General features: G+C 40.2%; 1 protein-coding gene across 3 annotated transcripts in view; it reads right to left on the reverse strand.

Moving 5' to 3' along the window:
* Window positions 1-589: 589 nt before the first annotated feature.
* The window catches only part of sh3gl3a (SH3-domain GRB2-like 3a), a 64,402-nt gene continuing 44,132 nt past the window's right edge, over window positions 590-20,859 (reverse strand). Inside the window, exons 2-11 of one of the 3 annotated variants that reach the window (XM_056375121.1) lie at window positions 17,537-17,605; window positions 16,521-16,593; window positions 16,256-16,399; window positions 11,633-11,766; window positions 10,529-10,687; window positions 9,340-9,443; window positions 7,968-8,092; window positions 7,795-7,827; window positions 5,691-5,756; window positions 590-5,155 (exon numbers count right to left, since the gene is read on the reverse strand). In XM_056375121.1, the coding sequence (XP_056231096.1) occupies window positions 4,953-5,155; window positions 5,691-5,756; window positions 7,795-7,827; window positions 7,968-8,092; window positions 9,340-9,443; window positions 10,529-10,687; window positions 11,633-11,766; window positions 16,256-16,399; window positions 16,521-16,593; window positions 17,537-17,605 (1,110 nt within the window). In that variant the 3' untranslated portion in view covers window positions 590-4,952. The remainder of the gene's footprint in view (window positions 5,156-5,690; window positions 5,757-7,794; window positions 7,828-7,967; window positions 8,093-9,339; window positions 9,444-10,528; window positions 10,688-11,632; window positions 11,767-16,255; window positions 16,400-16,520; window positions 16,594-17,536; window positions 17,606-20,859) is intronic. The other 2 variants (XM_056375130.1, XM_056375139.1) reach the window with 2 other exon arrangements.

Here is a 20,859-nt window from a genome sequence, read left to right on the forward strand (position 1 = left end):
CATTTAACTGCACAGTCCCTGGTTTGTTTCAGACAAGGGATGTTTGTTGAATTTCCCGTCTGTATCTCTACTGACACCATTAGATGAAGCCAGAAAATAATCAGCAAACAAATATTAGAAACACCTCTCAGCTGTTCAGCGCAAACACAAACTACAGACTCTAAAATGACCATGAAGTTGATTCAACAGCTCTCAACAAAAACTGAACCTTAATGAAGTCAGAACTCATGCTTTAGTTAGATTTACCTAATAAATGACAACTGAGTGTATGTTTATAATTTCATAAAAATTATTTTATGTGTTTAGCCTATTAGCCTATTGTGTAAGTTTATATATTTATTCATAACAGGATCAAAGTCTATGTGGCTGTGCTGTACGGTGTTAAGTCAACAGTTGCTGGGTAGTAGAGTGCAGAGAATGATCACTGTTCACAGGGTTGATCATTTAAGGCAAAGTTTTTTCTTTGCCTTAAATGCAGCAGCTCAAACAATGAAACACAGCCACATAACATGTGAGTGGACAGGTGTGTCCGCATTATTTTGGCCATACAGTGTAATTTGCATCAAGATGCAAACAAACAGTACACATATGAGGGTTGTCTCGATATTTGCTTGTCATTTATTGACGCAATATATTTATTAATATATTCATTTACAACATCTATAAAACACCTTTTGCATAAATTATGCTACTGAAAAAATAAAACACAGAACTGCGCAGCTGGTTTCCTGCCTAGAAGTGGCTGTAAAATGAATACTGAGGAGAGATTGCAAAGGCAAACAGAGGTACAGTGTTGAGAGATCTTGTTTTAGTGTATCAAGGAGTCATTCATGCAGTGGGGCAACTGCAAAAAAATAATCTTGCATTCAGTCTTAAATCTCTGAACAAAGTCAAACACTTTGGAACAATTTCTTAAAGCGAGTTGCAGTCTGAGAAGAAACTGTTGTATCAGGAGACTGAGGCAGGATTTAACCATGTGATGGTCCTTCCTTCCTGTGACGTACTGTGATGGTGTTGCAGACAGCACCTTGTGCTAAGACCTCCCCAGTATCCAAAATCCATAAAAACAATCTTTAGAAATGAAAAAAATATCATGCAACATGTTGAACATCGAAGCAATTGCAAGCTAACAGTAAGTATCCAATACATTTGATTTATTTTCTCTCTATTGAATATAAAGTTGGTCCACATACGATAGAAGATGAAACTATATAATGTAGAAGATGAATGTAGTCCATTGAGTACACACTGGGACCAGGACCCAGACCTGAGTGTCGGTCTGGAGTCTTGTCTTTTCACATTATAAGTAAAACTTTGTTGATAAAACAAAACCACTCGTCTGGAGGGAAAAAAACAGCCGTAAATTCTCAAATAAAGTCGCTATTCAAATAATGGTTGAATAAATGAAGTAATGTAAATGTCGATAAATAAATAAGTAGAACAACAGAATGACGTGACACCCTTTCATTCACTAATTCACCCCTGCCACTTCTGCTGTACTATTTCTGAGCACTTTTAAGTTACTGTCTTTGATACTTAACACTTCCTTAAAACCTTTCAAACTAAAAGCCTACCAGGAAGAGCAGGGGCTATGGAGTTACAAGGTTTTTTCCTCGATGTTACTTAACACTGAAGCACAGCTCCTATAGGTTTATGTAATGATCACCAGTTTTAATAATATCAACTTTGTTTCTGAAAAACCATGTCATTTTGGCATGGTAAAGGACCTAAAAATACTTCCCATGAGCCTATTTAGAGGAATAATAATAATAATCATAATAATAAACTTCATTTATATAGAGCAATATATAGAGCCAGAATCAAAAAATAAACTGATTTAAGCTGCAGACTGTAAAATTGTGAACAGCATAATTTTATATTTTTTTAAGCTCTGTGATTGGATTGCAGTTCTTGCTGAAATGCACCATGGGAGTTGCAATTTACCTCACATTTTTGTGTACAAAGGTTTTAATACCTTTTCTAATGCAGTTGTCAATCTTAGCCCTGGAAGAAAATGAATTGGACTTTTTTTTCACAACTCTTTGTTCCCTTTGAGCACCTGGAAATCTTTTAATGCAAAAACTGGAACAAAGAAGCAGTATTTCTGTCAGAGAAGAAGTGAGAGCAGCAGACACTTTGTTGTTAAACTGAGTCAGTGCTGTGAATCATGTGGATCATGAAGCTTTGAGTTTGCATTAACTGCAAATGAAAACAGGAGCATATAAAAAAATAGGAAGGCTTCTTATTGAAATATTACTGAAATTAGAAACAAAGCATTAAATTAAAACCTGGGACAGGCCTTTCCCCTCTTTTTGAGAATTTACGGTAACCCTCCTCATGTCTGGTGGTGTTTACCTGACGGCTATCATCAAGCTGCTAAGGTGTTTTATCAACTCATGATGGGACTTCCTAAATAAATGGGTTTAACACTGCCAGCCTTTCCTTATCTACAGCTTATCACTAATAAGACAGCTGGAATTTGCTTCACAAGGTGACAGGGTCTTCTACTTCCACAGACTCTGTGTATGTACATATAACTGAGGCAGTGGAGTCCTTAGCTTCTACAAGTCTAAGTATCTACCACTCTGACTTCATACATCTGACACAGTAGTGATTCTAACCCACTGTGAGTAACACAAAGTGCAGCAAAACATTAACAACAAAAAGGTGCATGTCCATAAACATATGTGGAAGGTAGATTCTAAAGCTTCAGTGCAATACAGACAACATTTGAAAAAGCACTTTCATATGGTTTCAGTGTGACAAGGCATTGATCCATATCTGACACAGTCCTCACATCATGTCACAATAAGTCAGTGTGTAAACAGAGAGAGGGACATTCAGAGAGATGGAGTTCACCTCGGTTCCTCACAGAACAAACATGTTCTGGTGACTCTTTAAGAGCACAGCAGGCAAACAGGCAAAGTCCGTTTAGGGAGAAGAGACAAGAACAGAGTTACAACACCAGACAGGCCGACCTGAAAGAGCACTAATAAACATCACATACTGTCCGACACTGGAGACATTACCTCTGTGGGTTAGCTGTGATCACTCTCCAACAGCTATGGCTTGTTATGTTCATAAAATCATAAAAACATGTCTTAAATAAATAGCAAGTGAGGAAGAGCCAACGAGCTAAAGCCAACGTCGATCAAATGTTTCATTTCACATTCTAAATTTAAGTTTGGTCTTTTTCATCATCTGACGCTGTAGTCACCAAGCTCACTGCTGAGGTCAGGAACGTGGCATCGAAGAAACAGCTGTTCAGAGAGGCTGTGAACGAGCCGACAGTTTCACCTGATTATTTGGAGATAAAACTGAAAGTGTGCACAGGAAAACAGTGCGAGTGGCTACGGCAAGTAAGGTAGGTCAAAGTTAAATTAATCCTGTCTGTAAATTGTGATGGATGTTTACAACTGATGGTTTGTGTAAAAAATTTTATCTTTTGGCTTCATTTTCTTTTCCGTTTGGTGAGCATGGGAGTTCATTTGAATTTTTATTAGGCCACTTGGGGAAAAAAACTCCACAACAAGCTGAGAAATACAGACATATTAAAGCGTTCTGGTTTTGGTGTCCACCAATTCCTGAGAAAAACATCTGGCTCTTTAGCTGCTAAATGCTTCACTATGTTCACCAGCCACTGAAAGCAGCTGCTGCTGGAAACAAGTGGCTGATGCTGTAAAACCAAAAGCATGAGTTGAAAGACGCTACAACACTTAACAGAGCTGGAAGGGACTGCAGATGATAATTAGTGATAATTCTCTGTGGCTTCATCATTAAACTAGACATTTGATTAATGCAGCTTTAAACCCGTCTCATTGTCTGACTTCTTGTTTACTTTTAAGTAAAGCCACCATGTTCCTGAGCTCAGCAGTGAATTTAGTGAGACCAAGTTAGTTAGCAACATGATGGCTAATCTACAAAAACAAGGATGAGGTTGTAATAGAGTGGAATTATCATTGCACTCTTGTAAGACTTCATAAACAGAGAGGAATGAGGCTTGTGTTTGGATGATAACACATTACAGAAAAACAAACGCAGTGTAATCTGGGACTCTGATGTCATATGTGGGATTTTCTTGGGCAGTCGATGAGAAAATGTGCTCATTTTCTTTAACATACAGACTTCAACTCACCAAGTGTGGTCTTCTTTAAAGGGTCTGCTTCACCCAGATGAAAACAAATCACTTGGCCACAATCTTGGTCACTTCTTGAATTTTTGAGTTTCTTTGAATTGTCTTTGTTCAACACTGTGAGCACCAAAAATGAAATTAATTTGGGTGAAGCAGCCCTTTAGACATCAGCCTGATCATTAAAACCCTGATTCATCAAACTAAGTTTGTACTTATGTTGGTGAGCTAATCTGTGCTCAGCCTGATATGTGATAGCTCAATATGAGAGGATTCATGACGCAAACACACACCCTCTAACATTTTCTGGATAACTATAGAACAATTTAATGGGATTAAAAATAACCTGAAATGTATATAATGTTCCTCATGTGACTATAATGCAAGTAAGAGCACATCACTTGATTGTAGTGGTCTAACAATGCAGTCATGATGTTCAGTGGTGCACTTCAAGCAAAAGTAAGGAGCCTCAGTTCATGATGAAGAAGGAGCAGCCTCATCTGAGGCACCGACAGGATGTTTCACGGTGGTCAGACCCAGAGGACACCGACGGTCCGAGCAGGCAGTCGTCTTTAATGGCTTGGATTTCAGTTGGTTTCAGGTTCATAAATATCAACAGAAACAATCAGTGACATCTGATCTTATGTCGGCGTGGCACAAACCTACTACCTCTCTGGCTCGCTTTGAAAATCAGAAGACAGAAGATTTTTTCAGCTTCAGGCTGATCCGGCCCCGTGAACTTTCAGACCCAAGTGGGGCTGAGGACAGAGGCTGAGTGTGATGAGGCAGGATGGAGTCTATGGAGGACTCGAGGTGCTGGTCTTCACTGAGGCAGGGGGACGATGACCTCTACATAGTTGATGGGGAAGAAGCCAGATTCACCGTTGATCATGCCCTCATACCAGTTCTCGTCTATCTGGTTGGTGAGGATGATGATGTCGCCCTCTTTAAAGCCCAGCTCGCCCTGGTTCTCGGGCTCAAAGTCATACAGGGAGCGACAGCACGGCTGGTCCAACAGCTCCAACTCTGCATCAAACAAAGGGGGAGATTATGAAATAATTTATCAGACATGGTGTTTTGCTCATGTTGTATGTTACTGACGTGTATGATTAGTTTCATCAGAGATATCGCTAAATTCTTTTTTTGAGTAATTAGAATCAATCATATGTCTGAAAACATCCTAGTCTGATGTTGTTCAATTACTTTGACAAGAAGAAGCAAACTCCACCTGATGATGACCATGAGCTGTGGTTAAAAGTCCAGAAAAACCTGGTAAGAGGACCTAGATGGAGTTAGCTCAGTTGTCAGCACTCAGTACAAATACTGTGTCATCATCATGACAACTGTGCAAAATTCATCCGCTGATGATTTAGCTTTAGATGATTTTAGATTTAGCTGAAAGCTCTGGGAAATGACAGTAAGTTTACCTTAAGTGAAACGCGCGCACACACACACACACACACGCACACACACACACACAAACACACACACACACACACACACACACACACACAACACACACACACACACACGTCAATGCTGAGTCAGGACTGTTACTCACGGTGAAGATTGCCATTGGTAGTGGGGCTCTCAGGCCATGACAGTGGGACAGAGGTGATATGATCAGCTGCATGAGATGTAAAGACACATGGAGATGGAGTTGAGCACATGACAACAAAAAAAGTAAAAACCCAGTACAGGATGAAGAAAAAAATCCCTGATGCTCGTCCCGCAGCTTTGAGAAAACCCCGGTAATATATACATCAAAACGTGCGTCTTGATCCCGAAAGAGGTGCTATGACTTTTGGTGTTAAAATTCCAATTTTTCCCAAAGTTATTCCCAAAATACTGGGAATAAATAATTAATTAGGAATGCATTGGAATTTTCTTTAGAAACCCACAAAATTTCACCTTTTTTCTACAAAATTTCACCTTTTTTCTGAGTCACCCAGCTCTCTCATACCTGCACGTAGAAATGTGATTCAAACTATAAAACGGAGGAAAACTTCTGCTCTCTCAAAAACACAACTGTTTTTACATAACATGTAAACTTTTCAAACTGTGAGCACTCAAAGGAGGAGTGGAAATCACTTTTTCTTCAAAGTTAGAGTGAAAGCGTCAGTTGGCTAGAGTGCATGAAGCAGTAAAAAATAACCTTTATTTTTATTTTTAACTCGAGCTCACGGCCAAACCGTAAAAAGGAGACAAATAATTCTTTCTCAAAATGTAGACATAGTTGTTGGGATTCATAAAATGTAACTTTGACAGGCAGGGTCTACACAAAATTTAAAGGGGGGTGCCGAGTCCGGCAGCAATACCTGTCTCACTCTCATTGACACCTAATGTAATCGTCTTTTTTTTTCAAAAGAATCTCACTCTGTCTTTGCACTGAGCTTACTCACTCATTTTAAGGAATATCTGAATAAAATAGAGACTGTAGAAACTTCTGGCTTCAGTGTCTGGCACGGTCTTTTCGGTTTATGAAAAGAAGTAATGGTTTTCTCATAATTTGCAGTTGTTTGAAGCCATGTAGAAGCCAAATTCTGGGCAGATTTTCACATTGCCATGGCAACGGCAGCTCCTGACCTGTGTGCGTGTGTGCGTGCGCCTAGCAACCAGATAACCAACTCTCCAAGCTCTGCTAGCTTTACATTAGCCGCATGTTAGGTCTTAAATTACATTTAGTTAGGTCTTAAATATGTAAGTCCATTTACTGCTTCCTTCGTTGCTTTTTTTTTTGTTGTGTTAAAAGAGTGAATGAAGTTGTGACGGTCTCCGCTGAGACAGAGGAGAGGAGAAGCTACTAGCCCTCTCTCGCTGTCACTTCTAGTCGCGTTGCTCTCCTCCCCAGTAATGTTAAATTTAGCACAGAAAAAAACATAATAGTGGTAATTTAAATAGCGGTTCATGGGATTTATTAACCCTCAGGGGTCCCTCTGTCCTTTTTTGGACATTTTCTTCACTTTTCTTTTTTGATTTGCTGATCATTTTGGCTGTGTTACAGCTGAAGGTATGGATTTCTGCAAGAAAGTGTCTTTTTTGACATATTTTTAAAATCTAATGTCAGTTACTGTTACAGGTCTATTATACACTGGTAACACATTTTGTACCCTCTGGGGTTCCTCGCGTCCAAAAAAGGACACACAAAGAAAATGCTATAAAATCATCATATATCAATATTTTTTTCTGCTTTTTTTGCATAAATCTCTTAAACCACTTCAGTTCTGCTCAAACCTACTAAATGTTTATTAGTTTTCAGGATTTTAACCCTTTAAATGCCAGTTTGAAGACATGTTGCCTCTTGTTTTATTAAAAAAAACAACACAGAATATGAGATATTTCCCACATAATACATGATGGAGGGATGTGACATTGTTTTATATCAGAGTCTTTTATATCAAGACATTTCTCAAAACCAGAATATGATCAGGGTGACTTTTGAACACTGGAAATAAATCATGTAATCATCCCGGCAGTAGCCCCCGTGGCACTCAAAATTTCCCTGGAATTTTCTAGTTTACTTTAAGTTTCATAAAAGTCATCTTTATGTATATACTGTATATACAGTATATGTCAGATATATATGTCAGACAAACATGAAGTGTAGCTGTGCACTATAGATGAGCATAAGCACCACTGTATCATTTCAGTATAGGAATACCTACTTTTCCCATTGACTGTGTGGTTGACCTGGAAATCTGTAAGGGACAACAGAAAAAAGTATACACTCCAACTCAAAGCAAACAATGAAGATGGTGCTGACAGAGAACATCGCAGAAAAGAAAGGAGACACAGATACAGTGGAGACAGATGTGTGACAGATGTGTGACAGCTGTACCGGTGCATTTGACTGAGGAGCTATAGGACAGGCCATTCTGCTGACTGTTGTCCAGAGTCTCCATGCTGCTCCTGATCGACTTTGGTTTGAACTCTCTCTTGGGTTGGCTGTTGGCCGTCAATATCCTGGGACAGAAAGAGCAGATTTAGCATCATGTTATGGACAAGAAGGTTCAAGAAGATTAAAAAAAACCCAGAATGACCTCCTCGTGGTTGTCTGCCCCCCTCCACTCAGACTAGTTTCAGATTACATGTTAAGGTGTTATTTGGATATTGTGTCCATGAGAATGGGACGGATGTACAACCTGAAAACAACATGGCTCCGGCTCTGACTGGTGCCGAGGTGGAGCCTGCTGATCATCTGGACACCACTCAAGTGACACTATGGGCCTAGGGGCCCAAATTAGATATTGGCCCCTGTTGAACTCCTGTTTCTATATTTGTTCGTAATTAGTTATAAAAATATGGTTGAAACATTTTCTGTAATATTCATATTACCTTTAAGACAGTATTCAGACCCCTTCACTTTGTGCAGACTTTATTACGTTGTAGATTTTATTGTAAATTGATAAAATTACTATTTTTGTCCATCAATCCACATTAATGACAATCTTAGACTGATTTAAATCCCAACTTCTGTTAGTTTTATACTGAAATTTGAAGTTGATGTAGTTTATTTATGTTAGAACACTGCAACATTGCAGATTTCTACAGCTGCTTCTACACAGTTCTCTGCGCAGTTCTCTGTACCGACATGCAGCTCGGCACAACAGTAAACTGCTTCAGTGGCTTTTTTCCAGTAATGCACTACAAAAATATATTCCCTACATATCCACTTATATGACAGCTTCAGATATAGCTATACAGCAGTCAGCCCTCACACCTCCTCCTTATGTCCTTATGTCCTCTATTGCCTCCTTTCCTCATCTGGCACAAGTCTTTCATCTTTCATTGGAGGCCATTGTTGTACGTCCCAGTTAGCACTTTATATAATATTTTTTACAGTGGTGGCAAACATGTATTAAATTGACTGTAAAAATACAGAGGTATGGTTGTGGCTGAGTTGGAGTGAATTTTAAAAACGTGGTCACTGAATGAAGTTAATCACTGCCCTGTTCACATAAACCGCTGTTGTTATTAAGCATAGTTTTTCAAAAAAGTGGAAAGTGCAGAGATCTGTAAGCATGTGAGTCACATGTTGTGAGACAGTGTCATATACACACAGCACATTCAGCACAAAGACACCTGCTCTAAATATACTGCTCACAGACCTCCTGTCAATGGCACCACCACACTGAGTGAGCAGAACCAGAATGAGACTGTAACTCTACCTCCACAAAAGACAAACCCTGCACAGTGAAGCAGGTCCTCACCTCTTCTGCAGCCTCCCACTCAGCTCCTCCAGGATCTCACTAGACTGCCGGTGGTACTCTAAGGCCGCCTCGATCAGTGCTGACAGCTGGCTCATCTGCTCCACCTGTTGGCCATGCCCCCAACACACACACGCGCACACACACACTGCACATTGTAATATTATAATATGATTTGGGGAGTAAGACAGAGTATTATGGGCACAAGGAAAAATTGTGTGTTTGTCAAAATTTTGAATGTTTGCTTCTGGCAGCTGCTGTTTGTCTGTCAGTTTCTTGATGCTGATGATGATGCTGATGAGACAAAAGATGAAGTATATACTTATTTGTGAAACCTCTGCTAAAGCAGAACTTCACAGGATGCTGATATTTCACCTGTAAAACAACACGTGACCGAAAATTATAACTTTATTCTCATAATATTATGACTTTTTATTTATAAAATTACCATATCATAATATCATGACTTTCTTTTCTTGTAATTTTAATTATTTTTCTTCAATGTGGCCCTAATACTCCATCGTAGGGGAGATTTACAAAGATTAAAAAAACAAACTGGATTATTAAGTAATTTTGATTTAACAGATACTGAATGTCAGTACATTGTAAAATCCTGTCACTTCACAATGTATCAAACATGTAGCTGTAGCTTCCTCACATATTATATTTGTTGAGTGGACAGAAGTGTAAAACCTTTCTCCATCGCCAAACTGTGTCCCTGCTGCCCCACACAAACCTGATGAGTGTGTAATGTTGGGTATGAGGTCTGATAATCAGGGCCTGGATTTATGAACCATCTCAAAATCACTCACCATGGAATACAAAATGTAACTTATGAAGCTTCCTACACTGAATTTTCTGACAGTTGTAGTTTAAAGAATGAAAAAAATAAAAATAAAAATAATATAAATGTATATTATAGTTAATATACAAAATAAAAGTTTATTATGTGTAGGTTTTGTTTACATATTGTTTAAATATTATGGGTGACATCAAAATTAATAAACAGCTCAAACCTCTATATGATATATAATGAGAAGGAAATAAAGACTGGTGAGACAGTTGCATGGCTTAAACAGTAAATGCATGAATATATTAAACCTTCATGTTGAGCAGTTTTATTTATTTGCCTGCTGCTGTACAGGATGTTGAATTCTCTAGTAATAAGCTGACATTTGTTTGAGCCTCTTACATCGTTCTCCAGGAAGTTGAACATGCTCCTCTCAGCTAGCTCTTTGCTCTCCTCAAACTTTTCCACAGCCTGACGGATCTCCTCGTCCGGGATTTTCCCCTGACGCTTCTTCTTGTAGTCAAAGTCCAACCGGCGGCCCTCCAGCTTCTTTAGGTGGTGCTGCAAACACACAAACATGCGCGAAAAAAAACCACACAAACACACACACAAACACAAACATGTCAATGAGGTTTTTCTCCCTTCTTTTTTTAACGTGTCCAAACTACTCTTTTTCCCACATGTACTTGACCTCTGTATGTTATAAAACACAAAGGTCACATATTGATTATAAAACATTGTGTACATTGTCATCGCACAGAGACTCGGTCCTGGTCCGGTTTTTCTTTTAGTGTGAAATCAAAGCAGTTTGAGATAGTAGTTAGGTTTTAGCATTTCATCCATCTGCTGACTGTGAACTGCTGAGAAAACATTCTCAGTTATCTGTACAGGTGATGCAATTATGCAGTGATGATTTGGTAACCATAATCTGATCCACTACATCAGCGATGGCACCAGCATGAAGCAGATCAGTTTGTTATTGTGTTGCCAGTTGGTTAAACTGAACTGTCGACTGACTCTTTAATGCCAAAGTTCCGGGTATCAGACCAATACTGTGTCCGCTTGAGGCATCAGAATCAGTACTGGGGAGACACATTGGATCAGCACATCTCTGGTACCGATCCAGGTAACCAAGGTAACCCAGGTAACAAGTATGAAAAGTAGTTTATAGACAATATTATCCAGCTGTGTATGAAGAGACTTCAAATAAATGTTGGTACATTTGGTTGATGGTTCTAACAGAGTATGTTTATACTCTGTGGCAGCAGCCTAAACACACTGAGAGCATTCTGTAAATTAAACGAAAGTAACTTCTTCACAAATGTTTTCTAACTGTGCTGCAGAGATATTGGCACATCCTGAAGTGTTGTCACATTTCCCCTGTGTTGCAAACACTGTCAGCATTAACAGTCATCTCCTACAGTTTGTCTGACCTGCCAATCATGAAATCAAACATGGCGTCCTTAAAATCATCTTGGTTACAGGGCACATGCTGCGGTAAAGTACCATGATCTCTTTGAGGTCCTTGTCCTGTAGAGTCTGCAGGGGGTCAATAAAGTTTTGTTTGACATTTATGTCCAAGGAGTCCTTCACATCTGCCATCTGCCTCATGGCCTCACCCATATCCACCAGAGCACAGCCTGCAGGACAGAGACAAAGCATTTATGTTATACTGTGAGAAATCCTCTGAGGTCCTGCACCGTGCTTCAGTTATTGTTTAACATGTGTGCTGTTCGTCTGTGACACAGGGGATTTCAGCCTTCCACAGTTTTCAGAAATATATAGAAATATCTCATTTGTTCCTTTAATCATGAATTACTTTTCACTTGTTAAAATATTTCAAAACTTTCAAATGTGCCTTTATCAATACTGGATTTCATATTATTTACAAACAACAGAAGATCATGATAGCACACTCTGTAACACACCTGTTACAGCTGTCATCAAGTCACAGAGTGAAACTCTAAATAAAAGCACTGGTCATTGAGCCATAAAAGACAACAGGAAATGGAGGTAAAGAAGAGTTGAGTCTTTAGCTTAACAGTGACAGAAAAAAGTCAAAGTGGAAATAAATACTAGGCTTGAGCTGTGGCAATATTTGCCGCCGTATGCAACATTTTTAATAATATGATCTTTTTTTTTTTGCAGTTTGCACAATGCTGCTGCTGAATCCAACCCTCATTTCACCTCTTTGCATCCTGTACATTGTTCTTTGGCATGTGACAATAAAACTTTGTACTGTTGTTTAGTGACAGCATCACTTATATCTGAACCCTAAATACAACAATATAATTATATTATAAACCACTGAATCGAGATATTAAATTATGGATATGGCACAGGCCTTATAAATAGTCAGCTTCTCTTTTCTGTTTAAAAAGTGAAACTGCTCCGTTGTGCTGATTGAATTAGTGATATAGAGATGCAGATTAAAATTGGACTTTAAACAACCGGTATGTAACCTAGGTGAATATGATAATAAACTAATAGAAGCCTAGATCAATACTAAATGTAAGCAAATAAAATAACAATTGTGTTTAATGTAACAAGAAGCCTTAAAAATAGTTAGACTGTTCCATTTATCATTATTTTTGTGTGTACTGTTTTTCATTTGTGCAATGTGTAGCTAAAAGCTAAAAGGGAGCATACACGGTCAAGTTGCCTCGCAGCGGAGTGAAAGCGAGAGCCGAGCCGCCATTTTAGGTCGCGGTTTGGATTTAAATTGATAGTTAACCTGTATTTCAGTGCTAGGACTTTATTTTCATTTATTTTCCTGATATATGTGAAGCTAAAATGCCTGCTTGTGCGTTGCCTTGTTGTATGGCAGGCCAGGTTTTTTAGTTGGGATCACTGGGGTGTGAAAACACCTGGAGCTGTGGAAAGAAGATGGCGAGCCACCCATAGGAGACACACTCGGAGGATCACATATTCTGCGAAACTCACCTGCACACTGTGGACAAAGACACTGTCTCTAATACTCGTGGATCGTGGGAGGAAAAAACTAACAGGTTTTGCAGAGACACAGTGAATTTCATTTGGACTGAGAAAGGACTTAACTAAAGGACTGGTGATACACCAAACTGTGGAAATTTAAGTAATTTTTTTATACGCATTGATCTGTGAGATCTGAAATTTGAGTTGTATTTGATATTTTATCGAACTGTGTTTTCTTTTATTTATTCACTTTTTCATTATTGTGTGCCAAATTGGTATTACATGTATGGGTTGTGTAAAGTGAGTAAAGCTTGAGTAGAGCTGGTTAAGCAAACTTAAGAGGAAGTAGAAAAATAGAACTAAACTCATAATTAGGCCTAACTGAGATAAAATGAAAACTTAAACTGAGTAAACTCGAAGGAGATACCAGGGACTAAACAACCAATATAAGAAACGTAGGTATAAAATTATACCTCACTCAAATAGGTTGTATTAAATCCAAAAGAGATAAATAGGGGTCAATAACCTTATTTTCCTGAGATCTTGGGTTCATTTTGGTTGAAAGGAAATTGAACCGTTCTTTTTTTTTTTTTTTTGTATTTGTGCGTGTAAAAGAGTTTGGTACCATCATATGATTATTGTTTTTTTTTCTGATCAGTTACTATATAAACAAGCCGATTGATACTAGTGCTCGGGAATAACAGACCACAGACCAGTGAATAAGTATTAACTGTCAGCCGACAGTTAATACTTATTCACTGGTCTGTGGTCTGTTATTCCCGAGCACTAGTATCAATCACTCACCTGAACCTAGAACTTAGACTCTGGTCCTAGTAGTCATACTTACAGTGCTACAGGTACACATGGAGAAAGTTCAGAGTTTCCATTTATAGCAAATTAAAATAACTGTATGTTGTCATGGTTTGCCATGGCAGACATTTTTTATTAGTTTTGTTTGGACTTTTCTCACTTCCTGTTTTATTTTGTATTGGTTTCCTTGTGTGTCTCTGTGTTTGCTTCCTGTCTTGGTCCTGTTTCTCTGTGTGGTGATTGTCTGCCCCGCCCTAATGTGTTTCACCTGTGTTCAATCACCCTTGCCTCCCTTGTGTCTATATAGTCTTTGTGCTTCCCTTTGTCTGTCGGTTCGTCTGTTGATTTCTGGGTTTGTCCTCATTGGTTCACGTTGCCTGTTCATGTCTGCTTGTCCTCGGTCTGTTCATGTTGCCTGTTCCTGTTTCTTGTTTAAGTTCCTGTGTTTCCCTGTTCTTCCCCTGTGTTTCCCTGTGCTTCACCAGTGTTGTGTAAGCTCTTTAAGTTAAATAAACCTTTTGCACCGTCTCCCAAATGTTGGCTACATTTTGGGTCCCGCCTTAGCCCGCAAACCCTGACAGTACGAACCGACCAAAAGAAATGGACCCAGCGGCCTACGCCAGCCTCATGTCTTTCTTGAGGGTGCCTCAGTCCTCCCAGCCAGCACCCCTGTCGGGTCTTCAGGCCCCTTTGCATGCTGGCTGATCCCCTTTCTGACTTGGACCTGGACGACCCTGACAAGTCCCCTTTCAAGGGAACTCGTCTGGCTATTTTCACGGGGTTTCGTGGAGGACGAGGGCGAGGTCATCATGGCTCCCGTAGCCACAAGGAGGCTCGGCCTCGGCCCCGGCCCCAGGCTCCTCACTTCTGGCCCAAGCCACAGCTACCCCACTGTCCAGAGCCTCTGCTCCCCTGTGGTCAGGAGCCCTCGCCAACTACCCTGGCTGACGCATCAGCTGTCTCAGCGTCGGGCGTCCCGGTCGATTCCTCCCTGGTTCCTGAGTTGGGGTTCCTGGACGATGTCTCCCCTGCTCCTCCTGTCCTGTCGGCGGCCCAGCTGACTCCTGATTCTGGTTCCCAGTCAGTGGTCCGGCCGATCCCTGCTCCTCGTTTCCTGTCGGCAGTCCGGCCGAATCATGTCCCTCCTGTCCTGTTGGCGGCCCAGCTGACTCCTGATTCTGGTTCCCAGTCAGTGGTCTGGTCGACACCTGATCCTCGTTTCCTGTCGGCAGTCCGGCCGAATCTTGTCCCTCCTGTCCTGTCGGCGGCCCAGCTGACTCCTGATTCTGGTTCCCAGTCAGTGGTCTGGTCGACACCTGATCCTGATTCCCTGTCAGTGGTCCGGCCGAGTCCTGTTCCTCGTGTCCTGTCGGTGGTCCAGCTGACTCCTGATTCTGTTTCCCAGTCAGTGGTCCGGCCAACACTTGATCCTGATTCCCAGCCGGCAGTCTGGCTGATACCTGCCAGTTATCCAGTCGGCTCCTGGTTACCCTCTGAAGGAGCTCCACCTGCCACGCCGGTCTCCTGCCCACCCTCCAGAGGGGCGACGCCATCCTCCGGCTCGACCGCCAGAGAGACCCCGTCTTCGCAGCCGTCGTCCTGCTTGCCCTCCAGAGGGGCTCCGCTTAGTGTTTGTTTTTTAAGGGTCGTCTGGAATCTGACCTTTTAAGGGGGGGTACTGTCATGGTTTGCCATGGCAGACACTTTTTGTTAGTTTTATTTGGACTTTTTTCAATTCCTGTTTTATTTTGTATTGGTTTCCTTGTGTGTCTCTGTTTGCTTCCTGTCTTGGTCCTGTTTCTCTGTGTGGTGATTGTCTGCCCCGCCCTAATGTGTTTCACCTGTGTTCAATCACCCTTGCCTCCCTTGTGTCTATATAGTCTTTGTGCTTCCCTTTGTCTGTCGGTTCGTCTGTTGATTTCTGGGTTTGTCCTCATCGGTTCACGTTGCCTGTTCATGTCTGGTTGTCCTCAGTCTGTTCATGTCTGCTTTGTCCTCGGTCTGTTCCTGTTGCCTGTTCCCGTTTCTTGTTTAAGTTCCTGTGTTTCCCTGTTCTTCCCCTGTGTTTCACCAGTGTTGTGTAAGCTCTTTCGGTTAAATAAACCTTTTGCACCGTCTCCCAAGTGTTTGCTGCATTTTAGGTCCCGCCCGACATATGTAAGTGTATAAATGTATGAAAAGAGGTCTGTTTCTGGTGTAAGCCTGTTCCAAAGAGACAGTGAGACACTTCTACATATGAAGAGTAGAAACCTACGTGACACACACACTCATGACACTGTGGCAGCATGTTTTCTACCCGCCTGCTGCTGTAATGTAATCAGGAGTGCCGTGTATAAAATCCTCTCTGCAGATATCTGAGAGTTTGTGGAATACGAGAATTGGTACCAAAGACAGAGTCCTCTCCAAGTTCATGACCGTAGCGAAGCATGCAGTCTCCCAGCAGGCCTTCAGTCTGCGGGTAGCCAGTGGTCTTCACCTGCCCTCGGATCTTTGACACTGTGTTCAGCATGTTGAGTTTGGCTCGCGATGCTACAGAGGAAAACCATGAATATGACACAATACTGCTGATTTACATTGATTGGATTTATTTTGCAAAACAGTGTAGTAACAGATAAAAGATGAAATAACATATAATTTTTTTTTTTTTTACCTGGATTAGGCTGGAGGTACTCTGTTGTTTTGGACAAGAGGTCAAACACTGACTTGTTGGTTACCTCGATTTTCTGTTGGGAGTGAGAAAATAATGTAAAAACAAAGAAGAGATGTTGCAGTTATGTTTGTCTGAAAGATATTTGAAACATTAAATTCAACATGAACAATTCAGTCAAATATTACAATAGGATCACAAGGTGAATAAAGATAACTGTGATAAGAAACATCCAAAGTGTGACTACACAATTTACAATTACACACCTTAATTGTATTTGTTTAATCTCCTTTAATAATAAAAAAAATTAAGATGAAGATCAATTTCATCCAAAATAATTTTAGTTTCATCAATGACATTTACATTCTAAAATATTTAATATTAATAATACATGTTGATAATAATTATTACACATTTTAATGCTACAATAATTCAATAGAATTTATTATTGACACGTCGTTGTGTGTATTGTCACATTGCAGCCTCCACACTTTCAAGCATGAAACATGAAGAACAATAATAACACGAACTGAAATGAAAAATACAGCTGAACATCAATTTCTTTCTGGATTGATTTTCATTACTGGACAGTCAAATACTTCAACGCCAGAGTTAAACTGATTCTTGATTAGAGCTAAACACTTAGTGCCACAGTTTTGTCCATCTTATATCTACGGTGGCCCTGACAGCTCAACACACTGCAGCTTAAGAAAACACATGCAAACAGACAAAACACAATAAAATTAAGAAATATCTTTATCAATTTGACAACACATGAGCTGCAAACACTCACAACACAACCACATACATAAGCGCCATCCAAGCAGGATAAATGACAACAAAAAGAGAAGTAATGAACCTGACTGGGACACACTGGTTGCTCAATGCCCTCTCTATTTCCTCCGAAGTTAGTGTTGTAGTGATGATTTAACACATGATTTCATCACTACCAAGTGTAAAACTAGAAAATCATCATAAGACCACATTTACCACTGAGGAGACACCTGTCCTGAACTCACCCTCTCCATCTCCATGAAGTCTTCATCCAGCTTCGTCCCCTCGGCCCCACTGATCTTCTCACTGAGTAGCTGGACAGAGGGCAGAACAGTTGCAGTTGAGATCCTGGATTGTGATTGTGTGTTAAACAGAATGTGAAATGACTAACTGGGCTCTGAGCGCTACAGAAGCCTGGTGATGCCTCACACACAGAGCACCGGAGCTGCTGTTGCTAAGCTAAGGTGCTGCTGAAGCTGCGCCTTTTGCTGTTTACTGTCAATCTGCTTCATCAGTTATTTTCTGCACAATGAAGAAAACTTTTGAACAACCCATACAGGAGTAACGCCGTAGTTCACTGAGTTCACTTTTTACCAGAATCAACAATCAAAACTCAATGCATTCTTGAATTCTATCAAAAGGACTAATAATAACAATACTAATAAAGAGGATAATAAGATTTCCAGAAGGCAGTTACAGTGTATGTTATGTTGTCCTGCAACATGGCAGTCCACTTCACTGTCATCATAAACAAACCACAGGGTTTTCCTTTGAGATCAGTTCAGTAAACGAGCTGCAGGTTAAATATAGAGCAGAGAGTGATGATGGGTGCTCCACCAAAGATACAGCCCAGCTAAAAGCAGATTAATTAGCAGCTCTGACATTTCACAGGAAGCTACAACGTGGGAGAACCTGGAGATGAACCCAGAATAGAAGAGAGACTTGAGTCACCATGGCTGCTGCTGTGTGGATAGTCAGCCGGGATATCAGCATCATATCCGGAATAGTGGGATTATTACAGCTGGATACTGAATACACCCCCCCCCCTTCTCTGGGTCACACGTCACAGCAGCACACACATAAACACACATCGACTCAGATATCATAGAAAAATTACCTTAAAACTTTAGATCTCACCCCTCAGTCTCTAAAGTGTCCCGGTGATTGTTTGTCTACATGGTATAGATTCGCCAGAATGTACAGAAATACATGCAACTAGAATTACCACCTCACGGCTGTATGCCTATGCCATCATCATGCCATCATCATCAGCATCATCATCATCATTCAGATGACGGGTTGCAGAAAAGAACTTCTCATTATATTTCCTGTTTGCATCACACAATGTATGATGGGAACTGTTATTCCAAAATCAGGACAGTGTATGGGGAAGTGGTCTCAGACTTGTGGACACCACTGTACATAAGACACAGCAATAAGAAAAGGATAAAAACATTTTGATTTTAACTCACAGTAGGAAAAGCACAGGTGTTACTAATAACATTAATAGTGGTTTTGTTCTATGTTCATGTGACACTGAAGCCAGAGTGAACAATAGAAGGACCCTGACACCAAAGCAGTTAAATGGAATTCAGCCATTATTCTTTTTTCTTTCTACTGTCGTGTCAAAATGTGTTTGTGAATAAAGCTCATTGAAAACCATAAAATAGGTTTATGAATAACATGCATTTCCCACTTTATATCAAGTGTCACCTTTTCTCATTTTCATGGTGAGTTGCTGATCAAGTTAATGCTTTATACTCATTAATCTTACTAATAAGTTACTACCATTTATAACTGCTAAAAGCAGCCTTATAGTAACTCATTAATAAATGATTATGTGTTTTCCACTTTACAAGAAGACTCCCTTTTATCATTTATAAATGTTTGTAAAGTCTTATAAAGTCCATTTTAATATCCACTGTGCAGAACAATCTGATAGCATGAATTGTAAAATAGATACATTTTAATTTATACAAATATGTGATTAAGCAGCAGGTACAAATGCTGGATGACAGAAAAAACAAACTAATGAGATAAGAGGCTTAACAATACAGACACATGTAGGCTCACTATTTGGCAAGCAACATGTCACTGTTGCCATTTTTATCTAATGTGTTATAACAGCTTATAAGTGATTTATAAAGTGTTAAACAAGCTAATTAATAAACTAGTTGTAAACCCTTCATAAATCCTTTATATGGGTAGTCTTATTGTAAAGAGGTACCAAAATCTGTGCCACTAGCACATGAAGTCAGAGGCAAGCAATATTATATTATACAGTATCTGACAGTCATTCCTGCCATTCCATTCTACTTAAAGAGACAGGAGCTACTTAAAATGTCACCACTAGGCTGACAAATAAGGAGATACAATGAGGGATGGGAATCCGAGTGGTCTGAGCCATCAGAATCATATGCCTCTCATCAATGCTGGCATGTTTTTCCTTACAGTTTTTACAAACAGGGCTGGACAGTAACTAAGTACATTTACGTCAGTACATTATGTAAGTATATCTTTCCAGTATCTGTTCTTTACTTGGGAAACTTTTGACTTTTTTGGGAAACTTCTGACTTTTACTCCACTACACTTAAAAGACAAATATTGCACTTTTGACTCTACTACATTTCTATTAAGTACTCTTACTTTGAAGCAGAACTTTTAGTCAGTGAATGGTTTTTATTTTATTTTGAAAATGTGATAGATCATACACTGTGTTCATCACAGGAGAAAAATCAATCACAGCCAACTACTCCACTGTCAGTTATGTTTGAACCTGTGTTATGGGCTCCGGGTACAGCTCTTGTTGTTGTTGTGTTATGTTGTATGGTGCAGTCTTTCCTTTTTGAATTAAGGCCGGGTTGACCTGTCATCCGCTGCTCTGGAAGTGGATTTCCTCCTTGTCAACGCCTCAGCACTGCTTCTCTGTCTGTGCCCGGGTGTTCCTCGTTTTTGGCTGGTCCCTTCCCTTTTGCTAAGCTGGTCCCAGACGCCTATCACAAGCCTGCCTGGTCCCGTCCTCTGCTGTATAAAAACTGCCATGTGAAAATGTCAGGGCGGCTGTGATTTGACCTGAGCAGTCCGCCTCTGTGCCTCTTAACTACCCAGTAGTTAACTTTGATATTTGTGATTATTAAGTGATGTTGACTCGTTGTGGCACTAGTTGGGTAGTTGCGGGATCATGGGCTCTACGGTTTAGTTTAGGTTAACGTGTTATTTTCCTGTCTATTTTATTTTCTGTCTAGCAACACTAGGTTTATGGGTGGCTGCTAGGGTGTATTTTGTTTTGACAGGTAAGATTGGAGCTTGGGTTTTTATTTCCGTTTGTTTTCTTCTGTAGTAGTGGGGATTGTGTCGGGTTAGGAAGCGGCTTTGTTTTGTTTGTTTTATGATTTGGCGCCACCCGCTGCCCTTTGCCCTTTGTTCTTTGCCTCATGTGATTCCTTTGTGTTGTATTTGTAAACTGTTCTGGTTGCTAAACAATAAAAAGCAGAACTCACCCGATGTCTTCGGCTTACTGTTGGTTTCCTTATCCCACAACATCTAGAGATATCCTAACGATGGCAAC

Source organism: Seriola aureovittata, chromosome 1 (genome assembly GCF_021018895.1).
Source record: "Seriola aureovittata isolate HTS-2021-v1 ecotype China chromosome 1, ASM2101889v1, whole genome shotgun sequence".
In the NCBI taxonomy this organism is placed as follows: Eukaryota; Metazoa; Chordata; class Actinopteri; order Carangiformes; family Carangidae; genus Seriola; species Seriola aureovittata.